The sequence below is a fragment of the Nannospalax galili genome, unplaced genomic scaffold, assembly GCF_000622305.1.
Source record: "Nannospalax galili isolate Female #2095 unplaced genomic scaffold, S.galili_v1.0 scaffold172, whole genome shotgun sequence".
In the NCBI taxonomy this organism is placed as follows: domain Eukaryota; kingdom Metazoa; phylum Chordata; class Mammalia; order Rodentia; family Spalacidae; genus Nannospalax; species Nannospalax galili.
This window is the reverse complement of record NW_008331824.1, coordinates 983,290-1,001,273: the sequence shown is the minus strand read 5'-3', so window position 1 is coordinate 1,001,273 and position 17,984 is coordinate 983,290. Positions and strand designations below refer to the sequence as shown.

At 45.6% G+C, this 17,984-nt stretch overlaps 1 protein-coding gene across 3 annotated transcripts in view; it reads left to right on the top strand.

Moving 5' to 3' along the window:
- Nucleotides 1–17,984, top strand: part of Xylt1 (xylosyltransferase 1) — a 334,424-nt gene that overhangs the window by 234,386 nt on the left and 82,054 nt on the right. For all 3 annotated transcript variants that reach the window (XM_029560542.1, XM_008826932.2, XM_008826933.2), the window contains 2 exons: nt 4,808–4,980; nt 6,692–6,894. In XM_029560542.1, coding sequence (XP_029416402.1) covers nt 4,808–4,980; nt 6,692–6,894 — 376 coding nt within the window. The remainder of the gene's footprint in view (nt 1–4,807; nt 4,981–6,691; nt 6,895–17,984) is intronic.

The window sequence follows — 17,984 nt, the reverse complement described above, 5'->3', positions numbered from 1 at the left end:
TTCTTTCTTTCTTTCTTTCTTTCTTTCTTTCTTTCTTTCTTTCTTTCTCTCTCTCTCTCTCTCTCTCTCTCTCTCTTTCTTTCTTTTTCTTTCTTTTTTGCAGCGCTAGGGATGGAGCCAAGCTTCAAGCATGCTAGGCCAGCACTCTCCCTCTTACCTGTGTATCCCAAACTGGCATCAAAGTCATGACCCTCCTGCTTTAACCTCTGGAGTGCGGGGGTTACAGGATGTACCACCTTACCCAGCGGCTCAGATACTTAACAGGAACCTCCCTGAGTCCCAGCTCCCTTGCCCACTGAGTGGGAAGACAACAGGTTCCTTCCTGTACTGATATTTGGGTAGATGTGAGTAGAATCACACAGGCATTGATCACTACAAGCAGCCACTGAATAGTGGCCAGCCTTCCCCCTCCTGGTTTGCCCCTCCCTCAACCTCTTGTCTCCATCTCCCCACCCTGTCTGTGTCTCTTTGCTATGGGGTGTTTGTGCCTTCCTGCAAACCTTTCCCACAGCGGTTGCACTACAGAAAGAACTCAGGATGTTCATCCCTGTTGTGTTGGCAGCTTCCTGAGCCAAATGTCTGACCCAAGAATGCTTTTATTTAAACCAAGGAAGTTCTTTTGCTGGAACAGTTGTTGGAGTTCCTGATATTCCTTCCCCTTCTCCAGAACTAAAGCATCCATGTCTCCGTGTGTCTATCTGCGAAGCTTTTCTGTTGTCTAAAACCCCAAAGATAAGTTACTAGTTTTTCTCAACATCAGCATCCAAGTCCGTTTGAAGGCCAGTGCAGGGTCCTGCCAGAGTGCTCTGCCTCCAGCTGCTTTCTTTGTCAGAGGACAGGTGGAAACAGCCAGGTGGCTTTTGACTCAGTTATTCAGAGTTCTACTCACTTGTACCTCTTTCTTTGCTGTGTGACCTGGGAAACATGTCAACCTCTTTGAGCCTCAAAGGGTATTAATGCATTCTTCCTAAGATCAAAGAGTGGGGTACCAGAGCCCCCATCACTGTTAATGTGCAGCAGGTCCTTCCCTGGACCATCATGGTCTGTGTTCTTCATCAGACTTGTTTCTTTATTCATTCACTTATTCAGAAACTATGACAAGAGACCCTGTGACTGGAGGACAAAGTGAGGGTTGAATGGATGAATGGTATTTGGCATGATAGGCAGGCTGTTGGGTGGGTACTTGGGTGTTTTCCTGTGTTTGGATGGATGGATGGATGGATGTAGTAACTGGATGATTAGGTAGATAGATCGAGGAGGGGAATGAGTGAGTGGATGGATAAATGATTGGATAGAATGGGTAGGTGGGTGAGTGGATGGATGAATGATAAGTGTGTAGGCGTATGTATGTACGTACAGACGTACATACGTATGTATATATGTATGTTTAGATTGATGGGTGAATAGATGGTTGGATGGATATGTGGGTGAATGGGTGAGTGGGTGGATAGATGGGAGGATTGATGGATGGGTGGATGGGTGGATGGATGATGGATGGATAAATGGATAGATAGGTGGGTGAATGAATGAGTGGGTAGATAGATGGGAGGATTGATAGATGTATGTATGTATGTATGGATAAATGGATGTAGTGGGTAGGTGGATGGGAGGATAAGTTGTTGGTGAATAGGTAGGTGGATAGGTGGATGGATTAATGGAAAGATACAGCTTTATTGGTCACCTAGAGTTGACCTCCCATCAAATAAGGAAATTCTTTCGGAATACCCATGAGAACCCTTGTTGTCTGCAATGACTTACAAGGTATTTCATTAATAAGCACCATTGCTGCCAACTTTTCTTTTCCCTGTCAGTGCGATGATATAGTTTTTGCTAATGGATAAGGGTCTTTAGAATTCATCTGGGTTTGAATCTCACTTAACTAATGAAAGCAGCATGACCTTGAACAAGTCCCATCACCTCTCTAAGCTGAGGCTTTTCATTTGAAAAAATGGAGGAACAGCACTGCCTTGCAGGATTGTCGGCAGGATTAATGAAATAATGAGATCAAGCCCGCCAGACCAGTGCTCAAAAAAGGGTATTGTTATTGGAATGAGCTAACATGTACCCTCCTGTAGCTTTTGTTTTCTGCAAAGAACCAACTTGCCAGATACCATTCTAGTGTTGTGTGTCTGATGGCAGATCGGACTGAGAAAGCCCCTCATCTCCCGGACCTTACACCGCAGCAGAATGTTCAGCTCATAAACAAGCAAACAGATAAACAGCTTCAGATGGTGTTAAATGTTGTGTAGGAAATTGGAACAGGTGAAATGAATGTTGGAGAAAGGAAGAGAAGGGATTCTTTGATTGGACTGTGAGCTTCTGACGAGAAGGTGCATCCATGTCCAGCTCTGGGGAGAAGGTGTCAAATGGCCTCTCAAAGGGTACAGAGGCATAGTGAGCTTGTGCCCACAGCAGACATTAGAGGGGTTGCATCATGCATGGAGGCCATGCAGGGTGTTTAGACACTATTCTCTTGGGGGTTTTAGATGTCCTTGGTTTTATTTGGTTGCCTTTTTGTTTATGACTTTTGTCATAAATAGATTTTTTTTGTATATTTTATTTATGTGCATGAGTGTATTGCCTGTATGTGTGTCAGTGAACCCATGTCGGGCAATGCCCGCAGAGGTCAGAAGAAGGCATTGGATCCCCTGGAACTGGAGTTATAATAATCGTTAGCCACCATGTGGGTGCTGGGAATCAAACCTGGGTCTTCTGCAAGAGCACTCAGTGCTGTTAACCACTGAGCCATCTCTCTAGCCAAAAAGAAAAAGTTTTAAATAAGGTCTCACTATGTAGCTCAAGCTGGCCTAGAACTTGTGATCCTCCTGCCTCAGCCTCAGAGTGCTGAGATTCCAGGTATGTCTTACTGCTCTGGGTTTGGACATTCTCCCATTCTCTGTGTTAGTTGTGTCTTGCTGGAAGGAGCCGTCATCTGGCAGGCACTAAGCTTTCTGGTAACAGCCAGCACACTCCCTCTCCCAGCTGCTGACCACCAGACTAAGCAGTCTGCATTCTCAGCATCCCAGGTTAACATTCTGGAACTCTTGAAACCACCAACAAAACAACGTCAGGGCTCCACAAACCTAGACCCTGCCAGAAATCCAGTTAGTCCTGAAAGCAATGAGGCCGGGGGAGCCAGGCAGCATTGAGTCTGTGCTGTAACACACTGAGTTGGGAAGTTGTATCCCAACTGGCCCTTGGCCTTGGAGAGGGAGAGTTTCTGAGACTGATTTCAGGGTAAAAGATGTCTGGAGTCATTCATCAAGGTGGATCAAATATAGGATCTGGCTTCCAAAGAAAAGGAACATGTAATAGTGTAATAGTGGCGGATCTCCAGCGTGGCTGATCCTGGAGCTCAAGCTGGGTCATTAGGACTTGGGACCAGCCACTGCTCAGCAGAGCTTCCCTCTGTATTAACTTTCTTCTGGCAATTTCTTTCCATGTGGGAACCAAAAGGCTCTTATCATCTTCCAGTTTGATGTGGAACAGGGAAGAAACCTCTATCTGATAGTTGCAACAGAACTGGGGTATTGTCTTATTGGTAAATTATTTTGCTTGGGTCAGATATCCATTTGAATAGTACTGTGGCCAGGGGGTACCAGGTTCTGATTGACCAGTCCTGAGCTACAGGACTACCCCTGGATTGATAATCAAGTTGGTGTGCCCCACCACTGTGAACTGAACATGGGCAAGAAGAAGGCCCTCAAAAAGCATGAGATATGGGGCTGGAGAGATGGCTCAGCAGTTAAGAGCACTGGATTTGATTCCCAGCATCCACATGGCAACTAACAACTATCTGAAACTCCAGTTCCAGGGGATCTGACACCCCCTTCTGTCCTCCGCAGGCATGACATGGGTACATTTACATACATGCAGACAAAATACACATACACATAAAATAAAAATAAATGAATAAAAAAAATTTAAGCATCAAATAAGACACTTAGTAGATGGCTCAGTTGGTAACGTGCCTGAGTTCAGATCCTCAGCACCTCTGTAACAAAGCTGGCCACAGTGGTGTGTGTGTCTATAATCCCAGGACTAGAAGGCAGAGACAGGAGGACCCCTGGGGCTTGCTGGCCGCCTAGTCTGGCTAAATCAATGAGCTCTAGGTTCAGTGAAACACTTTGTCCCAAAAAATGATAAGAGCAATTAAGGAAGTCACCAGATGTTGACCTCTGGCCCCTATATGTACACTCATAAGCACATGCTCCCCACCCCCAATATGAACAGGTATAAACACCCACAAGTATCAGATAAGGTTCAAGTTATGAAAGATGAATAGGCTCCAGTTTTGCTAGAAAATATTGTACTTCTAATTAGTAATACAGTGTTGAACACTTTAAAATTTGTCAAGAGGTCAGAGGTCATGTTACCTCCTCATACCATAATGGAAACACATATGCTTACTGGCTGTTGGTGGGGGGATAAGGAAGCACGAAGCCTGGACAGACAATGGTGGCATGTGCCCCTCAGATTTCCTAACTCAATTAACTTCTGTCCCTTTGTGGTTTATCTCTTGCCCTTCTCTCTTGCTTGGTAATGAACATGGTCCCTTTGTCCCTATCAACCTCGTCAAGCTCCTTGGAGATAGAAAGTGTGTCATAAGCACCCCAAGGTATCCTACCATCTGTATCTGGATAGCATAAAGGTCTAGGACTTGCTTGGTGAAGTCAAATAAAGTTCTAGGATCTACTCTGGCCACGGTGCTCCTTAAGTAGTTCCTGGCCCGAAGAAATATGCGAGACAGTGCCTGTCCCCCAAAGGACAGCCTAGCCTCACCTCTATGATCTCTGGTTTCCCTCAGGTAAAGCCAACAAGAATGTCCAGTGGGATGAGGACTCTGTGGAACACGTGCCAGCCAACCCAGTCAGAATCGCCTTCGTCCTGGTGGTCCACGGCCGGGCCTCTCGCCAGCTACAGCGCATGTTCAAGGCCATCTACCACAAGGACCACTTCTACTACATCCATGTGGATAAGGTGAGGAGCCGCCACCTGTATCCCTTGCTGGCTTCCTCTGTAATCTGTCTATCCATCTCTGATCCTTCCTTCCATATCACAAGGCCAGGCTCTGGACCAGGGGCAGACTAGCAACACATGGTCTTGAAATGTTCTGCGTGTGCCTGTGTGCATGTGTAGACTCTCTTGTGTACTGGTTTCAGAAATTTTAGCCATAACTCTCTGCTTTCTCTGTGTTGTTTCTTTGGTTGTTTTTCTTCTTCTTTTTTGACACATAATAATTATACATATTTATTGGTACAGTTTGATATTCCGGTATATATATATATGTGGTGAACCAAATGTTCAGGAAATTAGTGTATCTGTAGCCTTAAATGTCTCATTTCTTGTGATAAGCTCATTTAGATCCTCCCATAGGTTTATTTTAAAACTGTTCTATGTTACTGTTAGCGTTGGTCTCCCTTCTGCACAATATAACATGAGACCTTCTCATCTAGCTGTCTGTGTTCCCTGCCTCTTTCCCTCCCTGTCCAGTACCATCTGCCTGCCTCTCACAGATCTTGGAAAGTATCTGAGAAATGGGCTCACTTTTTCTTGGAAAATCTAGGTAGCCAATAACTGAGGTTTTGTGAGCCATGTGCTAATTGGTGCTGCCCTTGTCCTACAAAAGCAGCCACAGAAAGATGTCAACAAATGGATATGACTGTATGTATCAATAAAGCTTGATTAGCAAAAACCCACAGTCATCTTACCCACCCAGGAATCACTTTTGCCTAGAGGTTTCTGTCAGTCTGCTGAGGTGACATGATCATGTTTTTTATTAAGAAGGATGACTCATGCATGTTATCTGAGGGTACCAGGCCTAGTAGCTCATGCCTAGAATCCTGGCCCTTGGAAAGCAGCTTGTGAGGTCATGGTCAGCCCCAGCTGTGTAGCACAACCTGGTCTCTTCATAAAACCATGGGTTGGGTATGTTGGTCAGTGGTAGAGAGCTTGGCTGGCATGTACAAAGTCCTGATTGTATCCTAACACCAAATAAAAAATAAATAAATAAAATAAAATAAAGAGATAAAAGGGCAAAACTTGGTGAGTTACAATCTTAATGAAAAAGGCCAGGAGCATCCTTATGGATAAGAATAGAAGATGAAGCAAATGATGCTGTGGAAAAGTGATTCAAAGCAGAGAAGAGCCAAGGCCAAGCCCTAAGCTGAGAATGTGCCTGGTGAGGGCCAGAGAAACCAAGGCTCACAGAGTGAAACAGAGGGAGGGGCAGAGTGACAAGATACAAGGTCATCTGTGCCACCCCCTGACAATTGAGGGGAGGTGGGGAATAGTTTTGAAGGGCAGAATACAGAAACTCCATCCCCTAATGACCCACAAAATTTAGACTGGCCCATGGTTCTTTAGCCTGGTACCCTCAGATGACATGCATGAGTCATCATTTAAGATGTAGAACTCTAGGCTCTATCATCCCAAATCCAGGAATCTGCTCACTCAAAGGTGGGCCCAGGGAGTCTACATTCCAGTACTATTGAGAATGCAAAACAGACTAAAAGCTTGAATATTGAGTGCAGAAAATGCTGCGGGCCCACATCAGTGAAGGCCAGTTCTGCCATGATCAGATGCACTAACTACTGGGAAGGGAGGGACCAAGAGAGGAGAGGGTGGCAGAGAGCCTGGGGGCTGATATTCTTTGGGCTGCTAATTGACCCCCTTTCTCTCCTGGGAAAAGCGCTCCAATTACCTGCATCGGCAAGTGGTCCAGTTCGCCAGGCAATACGACAATGTCCGTGTCACCCCCTGGAGGATGGCCACGATCTGGGGGGGAGCCAGCCTCTTGTCCACCTATCTGCAGAGCATGCGGGATCTCCTGGAGATGACTGACTGGTCCTGGGACTTCTTCATCAACCTTAGCGCTGCTGACTACCCCATCAGGTGAGTGGCTGGTGACCCGAAGCCAGCTGGGTTCAAAGTTCTGCTGCTTCTCACTATCCCTGTGATGACAGTGGGGGCACAAGAAAGTACAAGCTGGCTTCCTGAGCAGAGAAGCATCCTGCCTCATGAAATGAGTTTAAGTGCTATCTCTTTGTGCTCGCCTCAGACTGCATTCAGAAAATAGAGGGCAAAAGTTGGGGCGAGTCATAATCTTAATGAATATAGACCAGGAGCATCCTCGTGGATACGAACAGAAGATGGAATAAAGTGATGCTGATTGGAATATTGGTCCAAGGCAAAGAAGCATCAGGGCCAAGCCCTAAGGTGGGAATGTGCCTGGTGTGAGCAAGAGAAAGCAAGACTCAGCTAGTAGAACTGAGAGTGAGGGACAAAGCAACAAGATACAAAGTCAGAGAGTAGACTGAGGCTACATCATGGAGAGTTCTAGAATTTGCTGTTACTCCAAGGTCAATGGAAGTGTGTTTTGAGCCAAGGAAGGATAAGGTCTGACCTTGTTGTTGAACTCAAAGGAGGCTGTGTAGAGGAGGGTTACTTACAACAGCCCAGGCTGGGTCACAAGACAGTCTTCAGGCTGTTTGAGGCCCCTATGTGTCAATTTAGCCTCTTCACATTCTCACAAATGAGCTGAGTGCCCAGGTTCAAAATTGGAGCTTCTTTAGTGGGTCTGTATGTTCAGGGCCTGTAAAATTCCCCAAATTGACCACTCAGATACTGAGTCTCAGTAAAAAGGAGCGCTTTATTGGAGCCAACCGGTTGGGGACACAGTCTCGGCCGCTGTACTGCAACCCCGAGCAGTGAAAACACAGGGCTTTTAAGCATAAAAACCACAAAGTAGGGGATGTCTATAGAAACCATACACAGAATAACCAGGAAAGGATTGGAACAATCTAGGGCTTGTTTCCAGAGACTTAACCTATACAACTGTTGGCTAGCTTACCTGGGGCAGAACGTTTTTCCTCTTTTGCCCCAGACCATTCCCATAGAAACCATAAAGAGATGTACCAGGAAAGGGTTTGAACAGTGGAGGGGATTTCCAGAGTCAGGCGGAGGGCAGCTCTTTCTCAGAGGACAGGGAGGGGTCGGAGGGGCACTCTCTTTCATTCTCCACTTTTGTTTTAGAAATCTTCTTGAATCAAACCATTGGTTCATATGTGTCGTCTGGGGGTTGCAATGAGCCCTCATAACCATCAGTTGTACAGCAGAGACCCTTTGTTTAACAAATTTGACTAGAGCATTAAAGATACAGGGTCCAAAGGTTAATGCTATAAGTATTAAGAGGGGACCGGCCAGAGCAGTGATGAATCCAGATGCGCAGTCTGTCCACCTTTATTGCCGCTGGGGGTTGCAATGAGCCCTCATAACCATCAGTTGTACAGCAGAGACCCTTATTGCCATGGGAGTCGTCAGGATCACAGTGAATGGGCCTTTCCTTCGAGGGGCCAGTGTCTCCTTTTGATGTCGTTTTATCCAGACAAGGTCTCCAGGTCTGCAAGGATGTGGAGTAGGGGAGGCAGTTCATGCACATGCCAGATCAGTGGTTGGAGATGTTCCTGTACAACCTGCAATGCCCTAACAGACTGAAGGATTTCATGATTAGATATTTCAGCCAGTAATTCTGATCTTAATCTCAGGACCAGGGGAGGAGGTCTCCCAAAAAGAATTTCAAAAGGAGTAACTCCTTAGATATAGGGAGTTTCTAACCCTCAGAAGGGCAAAAGGGAAGAGAGTCACCCAGTCTGTGCCAGATTCTAGGGTTAATTTAGTCAAGGTCTCCTTCATGGTCCAATTCATCCTTTCTACCTGTCCTAAACTCTGGGGATGGTATGGACAATGTAGTTTCCAGTTTTTCCCCAGAGCCTTTGTTAAGGCCTGAATTACCTGAGAGATGAATGCCAGTCCATTGTCAGATCCTAACATTAAGGGCACACCAAACCTGGGAATGAGTTCATCCAATAACTTTTTGGCAACTGTGTTAGCACTGTCTCCTTCTTGGTGGGAAAGGCTTCTACCAATCCTGAAAAAATGTCTACAAAAACCAGTAAATATTTTTATCCAAACCGGCCCCTCTTCACCTCAGTGAAGTCTAGTTCCCAGTGGACTCTGGGGACAGTTCCTCTTTCACCTTTTCCTGAGGATTTATCATTTTTTAGGTAGGCATTAGTCATCTGGCATGCCATACATCTGGAGGTGATGTCCTGTATTGTAGCTGTTGAGGAGGGAAACTGGAAGCATCCGGTTAGTAATAACCTGATCTTTTCTTTTCCCATGTGAGTTCCTTCATGAAGTCGGTGAACTAGCATTTCCCCCAGGTGGTGAGGGAGGATCACCTTGCCGTCTGCAGTGTGTCTTCATCCTGAGGAGACGTACCCATTTGGAATTGTCTGGAAATATTTGTCATCCTTTTCTGTGTATGAAGGCTTTTCAGGTAACGTAGGATTTGGCAGGGCTAGGAGAGCAGGTTCGGATGGGGATTCTGCTATTTCCTTGGCAACTTGATCCGCCTTTTGGTTTCCTCGGTCCTCAGGTGTGTTGTTCTTTTGGTGTCCTGGGAAATGAATGACTGCTACACTTTTTGGCATCTATATGACTCTTTCCTTGGCAACTTGATCCGCCTTTTGGTTTCCTCGGGCCTCAGGTGTGTCGTTCTTTTGGTGTCCTGGGCAATGAATGACTGCTACACTTTTTGGCATCTATATGACTCTTAACAAATCAGTGATCTCTTGTTTGTTTTTAATAGTCTTTCCTTCTGATTTCGGGAGGCCTCTTTCTCGAATGATGGCCCCATGTACATGAACAGTGGCAAAAGCATATCTACTGTCAGTGTAAATGTTGACAGTCTTACCTTCTCCCAGTCTTAGGGCCTGAATCAAGGCTATCAGTTCACCCTTTTGTGCAGAGGTTCCTTTGGGCAGGGCTTCCGCCCATAAGACGTCCTCCTGGGTGACTACTGCTGCCCCTGCATACCTGACTCCCACCTTTTATGTAACTACTCCTGTGTACATCACCAAGTCAGGGCTCTTCCATGGTATATTGGTGAGATCAGGTCGGCTTCCCTGGACATGCTGCAGCAGTTCGGAGCAATTGTGATGCACAGCTGTCTCAGACTTAGTCTCAGGGAGCAGGGATGCAGGGTTTAAGGCACTAGTCACTGCATATGTCAGGTGGGGCACATCTAGCAGGAGAGACTGGTAATGAGTTAATCTTGCATTCATGAGCCAGCGATCAGGCGGTGCCCTCAGCACCCCTTCAATAGTGTGCAAGGTGGTCACAATCAGTTGTTGTCCCAAGGTGAGCTTATCAGCATCCTTAACTAGGACTGCAGTGGATGCTATGATCTTCAGACAGGCTGGCCATCTAGCTCATATAGAGGCCTGGCCAGCTCTGCAAAACCAGGTATCCATAGGCAACAATATCCATCTGACCCCAGGAATTCTCTGACTTGCCTCTGACTTCAGGGAATGGGGATGTCCAGGACGGTCTTTGTCCTTGCAGAGGAGGGCCTGTGCATACCTTCTTCCAATTGTTCTCAGGCATGGTGGACCAGCAGCAGCAGCAAACCTGCAGGCAGCCTCCATCTCGCTTCCTCCCAGTGGCACCAAGGGGGTGGGCGGGCAGGAGATGCTGGCAGGGGCAGGGCAGTGGTTGAAGTTCCTTCAACAAGTCTTTTGTCCTGAAAAACCTGGCTGACTTTTGACAAATTTGTAGGCCTTTTTGTAGTGGCCTCAAGACCCCCCCCCATAAGAGGCTGGTGATAGAATCTGAGTGACTCCCTACCTGCAGGGGTGTTGGGATCCCAATCTGGGTGGCAGTGAGGGAAAATCCCTCGATCGCCTCAGGATCCTCAGTAAATGGGCCACTTTCGGCTGGTACCCGTTTCTGGGCCTCAGAGAGGGTCCGGGTGCATTCCTCAGTGGTGAAGAGGGTAAGAGAGTTGCTGGACATCATCCCAGGTGGGCTGGTAAGTAAGAAAAATCATCTCCAACAACCCAATTCAGGCTTGTAGTTTTTCAGAGAAAGGGGGTTTTTGTAATTTCCAGTTATAAAGATCTCTAGTTGAGAAGGGAGTGTAGACAAGAAAACTATTGCCAGAGGCATAGGGTTTTGAGGGAGGAGATAAATAGGGAGTCCCAACCATTTGAGAGGTTTGTCCAAAAGGTAAAAGTAAGCCATGACATAACGAACCTGATCAGGGTGTCCTGGGCGTCCAAAGATCAGCCTGAAGAGAAGAAAGCTTATTAATCTCAAAGAAACCAGTAGAGGGCCATCCTTCATCAAAGGACAGCCATTCAAGAGAACAGAGGGTCTGGAATTTCCCCGAATAAACAGCATCTCCAGAGATTGCAGCTGCTTTTTGGAAATCTTTAAAATGAGAAAGAAATAGGTTAAGGGGAGTATCTTCAGATAAAGGAGTCTGACCCACAATGGAAAAGAAGAGTATTAATCCAAAACAAAGAGCAATGAGAACCAGACAAACAGGAAACAAAGGCTTGAAACCAGGACGACACAGAACAAAAGCGCTGTGTTTTGGGGAATTGCTGTGCGCTGGATGGTCTCTGCGGGAGCAACTAGGGTCAATGCCAAATGCCCAGAGGCCACAGACAGTCAACCAATCAGATGGAGGGTCAGGGCGTTCCCCTGTCCTCCAGCTCAGAGAGCAATACTGCATCCATTTTCTCTCCTTTGAGCCCCTAGAAGTCCAGACAGCCAGAACAGAACCCAAAACAAACTCACCACAGCAGGAATCAGAACTTAAGTCTCCAGGCGCCAGATGGAGGACAGAAAAAGACAGGAAAACAGACTGAGGGTTTTCAGGGAATCCCGGACGAGCCCCCAAAGATGTTAGGGGAGGTCCATAAAATTCCCTAACTTGACCACTCGGACACTGAGTCTCAGTTAAAAGGAGTGCTTTATTGAAGCCAACTGGTTGGGGACACAGATAGTTTCGGGCTCTGTACTGCGACCCCAAGCAGTGAAAACACAGGGCTTTTAAGCATAAAAATCACAAAAACCACAAAGCGGGATTTCTATAGAAATCACACACAGAATAACCACGAAAGGATTGGAACTATCTAGGGTGGATTTCCAGAGACTTAACCTATACAGCCATTGGCTAGCTTACCTGGGACAGAACATTTTTCCTCTTTTGCCCCAGACCATTCCCATAGAAACCATAAACAGATGTACCAGGAAAGGGTTTGAACAGTGGAGGGGATTTCCAGAGTCACTGGGGTCAATTATTTACCTCTTATGTAACCTAGTGGAGGGGAGGAGTGGGGCTTGTTGAGGATCTCAGGAAGGCTACTGTGTCCTGTGAGCCTTCCCCCTCCTCCACCAGGAAACGTTAATGGGCCTGATCTTGTGGGGGCCTCTGTGGGTGAACACAGCTGCTGTGATTCAATGATCACATCCTTCCTCAAAGGAGCCAGCCACACAGAAGCACAGATGCTAAAACATCCTCAGGCACATCCCCGTTTACCAGAATGCAATCCAAGATCCATGCCATCTGTAGGAAGTTGGTGACCTGACTGTCACCTGGTACTTCTCCATCTTCAACCTCCCATCACTTGCTTATGATGCTCCAGACATACTGATCTCACTCCAGTTCCTCAAACATACCCAACTCTTTCCATTCTCAGGGACTTTGTGCTCACTTTTTTCTTCATTTGGAAGAACTGACCTTCATCCTCCTCCTGGTCATCCTCCTCTGACCCTGCAGGTCCTCCCTGCCATGATGTGCACTGCTTTACCTATAGCCCCACAGCAATGGCGCCAAGATACATGGACTGAAATCTCTGAATTCCTCCATTTAGCTTGTTTTGTTGTAACAACAATAAGTTGGCTAACACCACAGGCTCTTTCCACCACCCAAGAGAGAGAGAGAGAGAGACAGAGAGAGACAGAGACAGAGACAGACAGAGACAGAGACACAGAGAGAGACACAGAGAGAGACAGAGACAGAGACAGACAGAGACAGAGAGAGACACAGAGAGAGAGATACACACAGAGAGAAACAGAGACAGACAGAGACAGAGACAGACAGAGACAGAGAGAGAGAGAGAGACAGAGACACAGAGAGACACATAGAGAGAGAGAGAGAGAGAGAGAGAGAGAGAGAGAGAGAGAGAGAGAGACTGGTTTTCAGCTCACTTTCTTCTTTTTATCCAGACCTGGACCCCAGCCTATGGAATGGTGCTTCCCACATTCAGGGTTGATCTTTCCACTTCAATTAACCAAACCTAGAAATTCCCTCATAGACATACCCAAACATTTATCTCCTAGGTGATTCTGGATCCTGCCAAGCTGACTTTCAATATTAACCAGCACAAGACCCAAAGAAAGTGTAAGTGTGAAGGAAACCATCTCTTTGCAGATGGAAATGGTCTTCCCCTTCATAGTGTGGTCCTTACTGCCCTTCTATACCCTTGAGCTTAAGGACAACCCTTCATCTTTCAGAGATGCTGAACCTCACAGCAGGTGAGGGAGAGGCAAATCTTTGGTCAGTTTGGACAAGATACATCTGGATTTCTTTAACCTAACAAATTTTATGTGGGCTTGGAAAACTCCTGCTTCCTGATCCTCATAGACTAACAGACTGAAACAGAGTATCAAAAACATTGCTAGAAGATTTTTACTGAAAATTATATTTTAGTTGTTCAATAAATATTAGTTGAGCATTTACTGTGCCGTGCTTGGTTTGAGCACTTAGTGAACAAAAACAGTTCCTTGTTCTCCCCTGCCTCATGGAGCACATGTCGTGGTAGAGATGGTAGACTTGGCTAACCATGCACGAGAGATGCCAGGGCTGTAAAGAAAGTTGTGTGAATACAGGAAAACCTGAGGAATAGACATAGGCAGTGAGAAAGAGCTTGGAATAGTTGCTTTGAGTTGAGACATATAGACAAGAATGAATGGGCCACAGAAGAGCACACAAGATCACTCTAGACCAGACTTTTCCAGCCATACACTATTGACATTTGGGGCTGGATAATTCTTTACTGTGCAGTGTCCCCTCACACTGTATGGTATTTGGCAGCATTTTCGGTCTCTCCCTACAGAGTGCCGATAGCATGCTCTGCCTATTTTCACCCTGCCCACATAATGTCTGAAGACATTGCCAAATGTCCCCGGGGGCCCTAAATCACCTGCAGTTGAAACTCACCATTTCTTATAGAGAAAACACTATGGCAAAATTTGGATCAAAAATGAACCTGTTGCATTTGAGAAACTTAAAAATCAATGGCGTTCAGTAAGCTTCAGATGAGTCCAAGGCACAGAAGAGTTAGAATATTCCTTATCCATCTTCTAAGAAAAGATCGAGTTCAGAAATTTTCCCAAAATGCTGTGCTATGGCAAGTTATGGCAGCTACTATGGCAAGGCCTTCCTTCAGCTCTCCCAGTGAACCCACTTGACAGATAAAGAAATTGAGGTTCATGGTTATGGAGTGACTATACGGCAGAGCAGGGATCAGAACCAGTTCTCTCTGGTTCCAAAGTAGGTGTTTTCTTTCTGCTTGCATTTGACCTCTTGTGAAAATCAGACTAGGCTGTCTGAATAGCCACAAGCCGCATAGCAAACCCAGAAAGAAATAGGACAGGTAGGCATGCCCACTGCTGCCTCGAAGAGGTGCTGCGTTGTGTTAATCATAAGTCCTGGCTGTAACCATGGCCACTTAACCCTCAAGGATCTCAAGGATGCAGGTATGCTAAGCATCCTAGAGGATGTGAACTCAGAGTCTCAACAGATGCTCAGCATTGAAATCTGCGATTGGCCACCTGAGAAGAAACAAACTCATGGGAATGTAAATTCTGTCCATGTGGCATCAGGAGATATTAGAACATAGAAGAATACCACTTGTAAGGTGCTTCATGCACAGCGACTGTTGGCAGCTGAGCTACATCCAGGGCTGTATCTTTTATCTCTCCAAGGGTCCCAGCTATTCTTGGTTGGTCCATGCACCAAAGTTAACTCTTTTGGACTCCTTAGCTTTGTAGCACAAGGTCTCACAGTGTCTCTCTGTGCCCGGCTTGCTCTTCTCCCTCTGCACAGGGCGTACCCACCCCACTCAGCTCTTCTTCCCACTGTATTCTGCCAGCCTCATGGCCAGCGGCACTTCATGCTCCAAGCATTGCTGGTTCCTCTTGCTGTTGTTTTTGTGAAGTCTCCCCACATAAAACATATGAATTTTGCAGATGAATGGTTTCATCCTGGGCAACTCTGATAGGTTCGACTTCCCATCTGCTGCACCATCTGTGTCTTCCAAAATCACTCCTTCTTCCATCTCAGGAACAAAATAAGAAAAGCTAAGATCCTTCTTGAAGGGGTGGGATTGCCCACATCAGACATTTCCAAAGCCTCTGAGGACTTAGGGAGTTTCCACAGGAGAACCACTCCCAAGGCATCTACTCTGAGCTGCTCTGTGATTTGACAGCACCTCTGAATGTAATGTCCAGACTTACTAGGAGTCTAGACTCTTCTCTTAGGTGGTGCATATTCACTGACTTATTGATCACTAGACTTGTTAGGCCCTAGACACAGACAACCACATGAGTTGGTGCACACTGCTTCAATGGTCCACATCTCGTTTTTCCACCATGGAATAAGCCTATAGCAGTGCCTCTTGCAAAAGGCTGTTAGGAGAGAAAATTGAAAAATGGCACTTCAGGGGCACACACATAGCCTGACACATAGCAAGCGCTGGGTCCGGCCTGATCACAGTAGTGGGGTAACACGCATCACAGGCAGGACTTCACACTCTCATGCTCTAAAAATTGTTTCCTCTTTACTTTCGATAGAGTGAAAAGACTAGCAAGTATTTCTTGAACTCCTATTCCTTTCCAAAGTGGGCAAGGCAGAGTGAATCTATGAAGACAGTGTTTCAAGATGAAATAAGATAGAACCAATATGATGTGTACGTGAAGGAAATTTCTGTGTTTACAACATGTAGGCTAAGTGGGCTTAAAGACTCCATGCCTTCCTGCCCTGCTGATAACAGGATACCTGGCTCACATAGGATCCGGTTGGAGCTAGTAAAGTACCGCACACCTGGGTAGACATGAATGTTCCAAGTTTTAGGTCTTGACGCATCAAAAGGCATGTTGATTTTATTCATTATTTCCTGTGTACTAAGGAAGGAAACCAGGACCAGCATGGTTTGTGACTGGTCACACAGTGGGATGAAGCCACGGACATTTTGCCCTATTTTTTTGTTTATATCTGCACAGGGCCTGTCCATCACTGGGTCCTGTGCCTTGGTGCAAAAAGAGGAGAGTGGAGTGTGTCCACAGTCCCTCTTAGGGCTCACATTCTAGCTGTGGTATGAATATGTGAGTACGAAACAGTGCATGTATGTGCAGAAGCTGTCACCTGGGGGAAACAGTGTTCCCCTAAACCAGGGCCTGTTGCCTCTGCCTCTTAGGGATCCACAGCCATAAAATCTAACACAGCAGGATTCACCACGTAGACACATCAGTTGCTGTAAACCTAATCCTGTATCTTGTAATCCCTGTAATCCTTGTAATCCTGTATCTTGAGAGGCTACCAGGGCTAGGGACTCCAGCGCCAAAGAAGTCAGAGACTTGCAGATACGACAGGAAACAGATGGCCAGACTTCTTTACAGTCTCCCCCAAACTAGTTTTTGCATGAGGCCTATCATGAAGGCATGTACTGCACACCTACTGGGTGCAAGGACCTCTGATGGGAACTTTAACGTGTATGTTGCCTTAGACCGCATCCACTAAAAGAAAGGAGTATAGGAACTTTATAGGCAAGTCAAAACGTTGATGAGACTCAGAGCAGACCTGCGGTGCTCTGGGATGGAGATAGGTATAGATATCCAGTGTCCATGCAGTCGCTCCTGGACTTTTATTCCTGCTGTCACCTCAGTGGCTCTGAGAATTCCTGTTACTGATAGCAAACAATAGCCATGGCATATGTGGGCACAGCACTTCACTCATGCTGACCACCTTCCTCTACATGCTCCCATGGCCTCACAGCTACTCTGTCAAGTATGAGTGTTTGGTGATCAAATGAAGAAACTGAGGCACAGGAATGGTAAAACCTTGACCACACAAATGAACAGTAAGGGGCAGAGCCAGATGCTCCTTTATCAACACCATCACCATAACCATCATCAAGATAAAAGTCACTCAACATCAAATTCACCATTTCAAAGTGCTTGATTTAGTGGCACTGACATCCATTCAAAATGGACTTCATCTCTCAATCTAAGATAGTTCCATCATTTCAGAAGAACCTCTGTACCACAAGGCATGACTGTGCTTGCCTGCCATCCCAGCTACTCAGGAGGCTGAGGCTGGAGGAACCAAACCTCAAGGCTATCCTAGGCATCTCAGCAAGATCCTATCTCAAAACAAATTTTTAAAAATATTTTTTAATTATTTATTTAATAACCATATACTTAGAAGAAGCATTTCATTACAACAGCATTGACACAATTATGTTTTTTTAAAAAATTATTTATTTAATAACCACATACTTAGAAGAAGCATTTTATTACATCAGCATTGACATATTCAATAACACTTTTCTGAGCTAGGATGCATCTCTTACAAAATTGGCTGTACATTTTTAAGTTTACAGTTGAATTATTACAGTTATACAATATTGTACTCAGTATAAACCCTATAAGACATAAAATTAAATGAGGCTTTAACCTTTAAAAAAGATCTCCATTTCATTATTAAAATACATAGTTTCATACAGAAAAATTCATTTTTAATGCAATTGACATTTAGATGTTTGCACATGCGTTTCTAATCTCTATATATCTGATTATTACTAATGACAGTCAGTTACTTTCTGAGCTCCTTGGCATCTGAGCATGGATATAAAGTCATCAGGTAGATCTCAATGGTAATGTTTTTCACATCTACTGATTATTAAGGAACAAATTTTTATGCTTTGAAGAATTATTATTATTATAATTTTTCAATTTTTTTTATACCAACTTCCCAGATAGCACCCTCTCATAGCCTCCCTCCTCCAAAGAACCCTTATACTCTGGATATCCCTGCTACTGTCTGCTGTGTTGTCGGCACCCCCAGCCAC